The sequence below is a fragment of the Dermacentor silvarum genome, chromosome 3 (assembly GCF_013339745.2).
Source record: "Dermacentor silvarum isolate Dsil-2018 chromosome 3, BIME_Dsil_1.4, whole genome shotgun sequence".
Taxonomy (NCBI): Eukaryota; Metazoa; Arthropoda; class Arachnida; order Ixodida; family Ixodidae; genus Dermacentor; species Dermacentor silvarum.
The window spans coordinates 27,177,922-27,183,996 of record NC_051156.1 but is presented as its reverse complement, the minus strand read 5'-3'; the positions used below and the strand labels follow the sequence as shown (position 1 = coordinate 27,183,996).

Genomic DNA, 6,075 nt, shown 5'->3' with positions numbered 1-6,075 from the left:
CCACGTGCTTTAGGCGATGTGCGCGCTGGCTGTCGCTGCTGCCAAATGCTGGCCCCTTGCAAGTGCGCTCCTTATATACGCCGGTCCAGATGGTGTCCTGGTGGGCGGGATGCGTAGTCCTTGCGTCACTTCTGAGGCAGTGTCAGCGGCGTCCTCTTCCGTCCAATGCAGCGTAGTGCTATCAGCGGGATATCTGCAGTGATGAAAAACACGTGCTTTAGGCGATGTGCGCGCTGGCTGTCGCTGCTGCCAAATGCTGGCCCCTTGCAAGTGCGCTCCTTATATACGCCGGTCCAGATGGTGTCCTGGTGGGCGGGATGCGTAGTCCTTGCGTCACTTCTGAGGCAGTGTCAGCGGCGTCCTCTTCCGTCCAATGCAGCGTAGTGCTATCAGCGGGATATCTGCAGTGATGAAAAACACGTGCTTTAGGCGATGTGCGCGCTGGCTGTCGCTGCTGCCAAATGCTGGCCCCTTGCAAGTGCGCTCCTTATATACGCCGGTCCAGATGGTGTCCTGGTGGGCGGGATGCGTAGTCCTTGCGTCACTTCTGAGGCAGTGTCAGCGGCGTCCTCTTCCGTCCAATGCAGCGTAGTGCTATCAGCGGGATATCTGCAGTGATGAAAAACACGTGCTTTAGGCGATGTGCGCGCTGGCTGTCGCTGCTGCCAAATGCTGGCCCCTTGCAAGTGCGCTCCTTATATACGCCGGTCCAGATGGTGTCCTGGTGGGCGGGATGCGTAGTCCTTGCGTCACTTCTGAGGCAGTGTCAGCGGCGTCCTCTTCCGTCCAATGCAGCGTAGTGCTATCAGCGGGATATCTGCAGTGATGAAAAACACGTGCTTTAGGCGATGTGCGCGCTGGCTGTCGCTGCTGCCAAATGCTGGCCCCTTGCAAGTGCGCTCCTTATATACGCCGGTCCAGATGGTGTCCTGGTGGGCGGGATGCGTAGTCCTTGCGTCACTTCTGAGGCAGTGTCAGCGGCGTCCTCTTCCGTCCAATGCAGCGTAGTGCTATCAGCGGGATATCTGCAGTGATGAAAAACACGTGCTTTAGGCGATGTGCGCGCTGGCTGTCGCTGCTGCCAAATGCTGGCCCCTTGCAAGTGCGCTCCTTATATACGCCGGTCCAGATGGTGTCCTGGTGGGCGGGATGCGTAGTCCTTGCGTCACTTCTGAGGCAGTGTCAGCGGCGTCCTCTTCCGTCCAATGCAGCGTAGTGCTATCAGCGGGATATCTGCAGTGATGAAAAACACGTGCTTTAGGCGATGTGCGCGCTGGCTGTCGCTGCTGCCAAATGCTGGCCCCTTGCAAGTGCGCTCCTTATATACGCCGGTCCAGATGGTGTCCTGGTGGGCGGGATGCGTAGTCCTTGCGTCACTTCTGAGGCAGTGTCAGCGGCGTCCTCTTCCGTCCAATGCAGCGTAGTGCTATCAGCGGGATATCTGCAGTGATGAAAAACACGTGCTTTAGGCGATGTGCGCGCTGGCTGTCGCTGCTGCCAAATGCTGGCCCCTTGCAAGTGCGCTCCTTATATACGCCGGTCCAGATGGTGTCCTGGTGGGCGGGATGCGTAGTCCTTGCGTCACTTCTGAGGCAGTGTCAGCGGCGTCCTCTTCCGTCCAATGCAGCGTAGTGCTATCAGCGGGATATCTGCAGTGATGAAAAACACGTGCTTTAGGCGATGTGCGCGCTGGCTGTCGCTGCTGCCAAATGCTGGCCCCTTGCAAGTGCGCTCCTTATATACGCCGGTCCAGATGGTGTCCTGGTGGGCGGGATGCGTAGTCCTTGCGTCACTTCTGAGACAGTGTCAGCGGCGTCCTCTTCCGTCCAATGCAGCGTAGTGCTATCAGCGGGATATCTGCAGTGATGAAAAACACGTGCTTTAGGCGATGTGCGCGCTGGCTGTCGCTGCTGCCAAATGCTGGCCCCTTGCAAGTGCGCTCCTTATATACGCCGGTCCAGATGGTGTCATGGTGGGCGGGATGCGTAGTCCTTGCGTCACTTCTGAGACAGTGTCAGCGGCGTCCTCTTCCGTCCAATGCAGCGTAGTGCTATCAGCGGGATATCTGCAGTAATGAAAAACACGTGCTTTAGGCGATGTGCGCGCTGGCTGTCGCTGCTGCCAAATGCTGGCCCCTTGCAAGTGCGCTCCTTATATACGCCGGTCCAGATGGTGTCCTGGTGGGCGGGATGCGTAGTCCTTGCGTCACTTCTGAGACAGTGTCAGCGGCGTCCTCTTCCGTCCAATGCAGCGTAGTGCTATCAGCGGGATATCTGCAGTGATGAAAAACACGTGCTTTAGGCGATGTGCGCGCTGGCTGTCGCTGCTGCCAAATGCTGGCCCCTTGCAAGTGCGCTCCTTATATACGCCGGTCCAGATGGTGTCCTGGTGGGCGGGATGCGTAGTCCTTGCGTCACTTCTGAGGCAGTGTCAGCGGCGTCCTCTTCCGTCCAATGCAGCGTAGTGCTATCAGCGGGATATCTGCAGTGATGAAAAACACGTGCTTTAGGCGATGTGCGCGCTGGCTGTCGCTGCTGCCAAATGCTGGCCCCTTGCAAGTGCGCTCCTTATATACGCCGGTCCAGATGGTGTCATGGTGGGCGGGATGCGTAGTCCTTGCGTCACTTCTGAGGCAGTGTCAGCGGCGTCCTCTTCCGTCCAATGCAGCGTAGTGCTATCAGCGGGATATCTGCAGTGATGAAAAACACGTGCTTTAGGCGATGTGCGCGCTGGCTGTCGCTGCTGCCAAATGCTGGCCCCTTGCAAGTGCGCTCCTTATATACGCCGGTCCAGATGGTGTCCTGGTGGGCGGGATGCGTAGTCCTTGCGTCACTTCTGAGGCAGTGTCAGCGGCGTCCTCTTCCGTCCAATGCAGCGTAGTGCTATCAGCGGGATATCTGCAGTGATGAAAAACACGTGCTTTAGACGATGTGCGCGCTGGCTGTCGCTGCTGCCAAATGCTGGCCCCTTGCAAGTGCGCTCCTTATATACGCCGGTCCAGATGGTGTCCTGGTGGGCGGGCTGCGTAGTCCTTGCGTCACTTCTGAGGCAGTGTCAGCGGCGTCCTCTTCCGTCCAATGCAGCGTAGTGCTATCAGCGGGATATCTGCAGTGATGAAAAACACGTGCTTTAGGCGATGTGCGCGCTGGCTGTCGCGGCTGCCAAATGCTGGCCCCTTGCAAGTGCGCTCCTTATATACGTCGGTCCAGATGGTGTCCTGGTTGGCGGGATGCGTAGTCCTTGCGTCACTTCTGAGGCAGTGTCAGCGGCGTCCTCTTCCGTCCAATGCAGCGTAGTGCTATCAGCGGGATATCTGCAGTGATGAAAAACACGTGCTTTAGGCGATGTGCGCGCTGGCTGTCGCTGCTGCCAAATGCTGGCCCCTTGCAAGTGCGCTCCTTATATACGCCGGTCCAGATGGTTTCATGGTGGGCGGGATGCGTAGTCCTTGCGTCACTTCTGAGGCAGTGTCAGCGGCGTCCTCTTCCGTCCAATGCAGCGTAGTGCTATCAGCGGGATATCTGCAGTGATGAAAAACACGTGCTTTAGGCGATGTGCGCGCTGGCTGTCGCTGCTGCCAAATAGCTGCTGCCATTTGGCTGCTGCCAAATTTGGCTGCTGCCAAATGATCTGTAGTTCTTCGATAAAAAATTAAGGGTACAGACCAGTCGCCCTGGTTGGGACTATAGCTCCTGGATCAGGGAAACCTTCCGTGGGCTTTGAATGGGCGCACTCGATGATGATAAAGCAGGGTATATCCGTATCTTGTTCACGTCATGTGGTCGAGTGAACATGTCACACCTGGCTTGAGACTATGTTTCGTGAAGTAGGAAGGCTAAGTTCAGCGTGATACCCAGAGCATGCTATGATGATAACGTCTGAGAAAGTCCGATTAAGGAATGGGGTTAAACGACCTAGTACCGGAAGCGGCAGTGGTTAGTGGTCGTGCATCGTATGTCGAATGGTTTAGAGTGTCAGTGCCCGATATGACGTCGGTGAACTTCGCCACCGCGCAAGTTATGTAGCTTCTGCCCGCGTGTTCGAAGCAAGGTTCAGCGTGCCCTTCTAAAGGAGCCTTCAGTGTCAAGCGAACATAAAACAAGCTTTATTTATAAGCTGCCCTTATCGTGTCGACGGTGCCACATAGATCAGTCACAGAGCTGTACAACTGTCAGATTACAGGAACATCAAAAATAGAAGGAAGAACCGCCTTGGTTGCTTAGCGGCCATCATGTTGCGCTGCTGGGGTCAAATCCTGGCAACCGCATTTCTAAGGTAGTGAAATGCAAAGGCTCCCTTGCCGCGTTAAAGATCCCCAGGTGGTCAAAATTAGTCCGGAGTCCTCCACTTAGGCGTTCCTCATAATCAAATCGTGGTTTTGACACGTAAAACCCCAGAATTTCTTTATTAATAAATAGGGGGGCGGTAGCTAAAAGCTGCCTTTCGGTAGTTTGATGCAGTCTCCCTAAAATTTGCGCTGTTTATTTCCATCATGTATGTTGCATAAACATAAAATTGCAAGAGAATAAAGTTGTGACGTTCGTAGTGTATATTCAGAAACGTCGCATGACATTACATTTTGTATAGGAGGAAAACAAAGATAATTTTATGCATCACTGTTAGCTGTAAAAAATTTAAATTACTACTTTACTAAAGGTTCGCTTTAGATACATCCCTATAGGGAGCCATAATAGAACTAGGAACTGTTTTCTTCGGCTATTGGTAATTTTTACGCGCAAGCCCCGTCTGTGAAATCGCGATGTGTTTCGCCGCGAAGGACGCGAGGAGGAGGAAGGCGCCTAGAGTTGGAGAATAAGTACGGCGGCAACGCCACCTAGGTGAGCGAAGCGCAGAAAGAGGAGGGTAGCCGGACGCGCCCTCCTCTGATCCTGTTTTTGAGCGCAATAGCGGCTTCGTCTCGTGATCGACTCCGTCGCCAAGCGCCGGGCACGAGCTGAGCAAGTCCGGCTTGGCGTGCCTCCCGAGAAATGTGCTAGGCGCCATAGCTTCCTCAACAACGTGAAGCCCGTTTGGAAGCCAAAGCCGGAAGCGCGAGACCCAACAGAAAGCGGTCGCCACCAAAACCTTTAAGGGGGATTTCGTCGATAATCCGTTTGAGTACGTGTGTGTGTGATCGTCTCTAGCATCTGCGAGGCATCACAGTCAATGTCATTGACATAGCTCCCATACGCTTGCGCTAAACCACGTTCACGAAGTAAAATGTCACTGTAAATTTTTATCGCCATCCGAATTACAGAATTATAGCAGTAATGCTCATCAACATAATTACTGCGTATGTTCCGTGTAGACTGTTTTGGAGTACGTGTGCCTATATGCGTACTTTGGAAGGTCTCTAAGTGACTGATGCAGTCCGCTGATATGGCTGAACAGGCTGTGTGGTTTCTTATGTGTGATTCTGAGACTTTTCTTGTTATCTTGCAGGTCCCGGGTTGGTGTTCATAGTCTATCCTGAAGCCATCGCTACCATGAAGGGATCAGTCTTCTGGTCCATTCTCTTCTTTCTTATGCTAATCACGTTGGGCCTGGACAGCACGGTGTGTTCGCTTGCGCTCTTGCTGCGTTAACGATGCCGTTATGAAAAAATGGACAGGGTCACAAAGTGCTCTAGCTGAGCAGCTCACTTCTTGTAGACGTGCGTCAACTGCCTATTCTGGCTGGCGCTGTGTGGGCAATTTCATTTCATTTATTTACTCTCAAGGCCGTACAGGCATTAGAGAAAGGAGTGGCAATATAAAAATGGCTTAAGATGCAGCACGTGATAGCCTACTCATCTGTGATAGTGACGATGGAGGCGGGAAGGGGATTCCAGTCTGGACTTGTTTTCGGGATCAAGGCGCCTTCATTTGATGACAAATGGTTCGGAGGCGAAAAAAGTGTCATTTTGAGGTCATTATTAGTGTAGTATATTTTATGAAACAGGCGTGAAATTCGACGTCTAGTAGAAAGGATAGGTAGGACAAGATTTTGCTTCACGCGAGAAACGCTGGCTAAGCGATAGTAGTTAGAGAGGATAAACCTAGCTGAGCGGTTTTGAACCGATTTTAAGGCCTGTGT

The 6,075-nt window shown here is 53.4% G+C and overlaps 1 protein-coding gene across 1 annotated transcript in view; it reads left to right on the top strand.

Moving 5' to 3' along the window:
* The window catches only part of LOC119444271 (sodium-dependent serotonin transporter), a 444,718-nt gene extending 439,096 nt beyond the window's left edge, over positions 1-5,622 (top strand). The window contains exon 5 of the mRNA XM_037708695.2: positions 5,443-5,622. Coding sequence (XP_037564623.2) covers positions 5,443-5,585 — 143 coding nt within the window. The 3' untranslated portion in view covers positions 5,586-5,622. The remainder of the gene's footprint in view (positions 1-5,442) is intronic.
* The last annotated feature ends 453 nt before the right edge of the window (positions 5,623-6,075 follow it).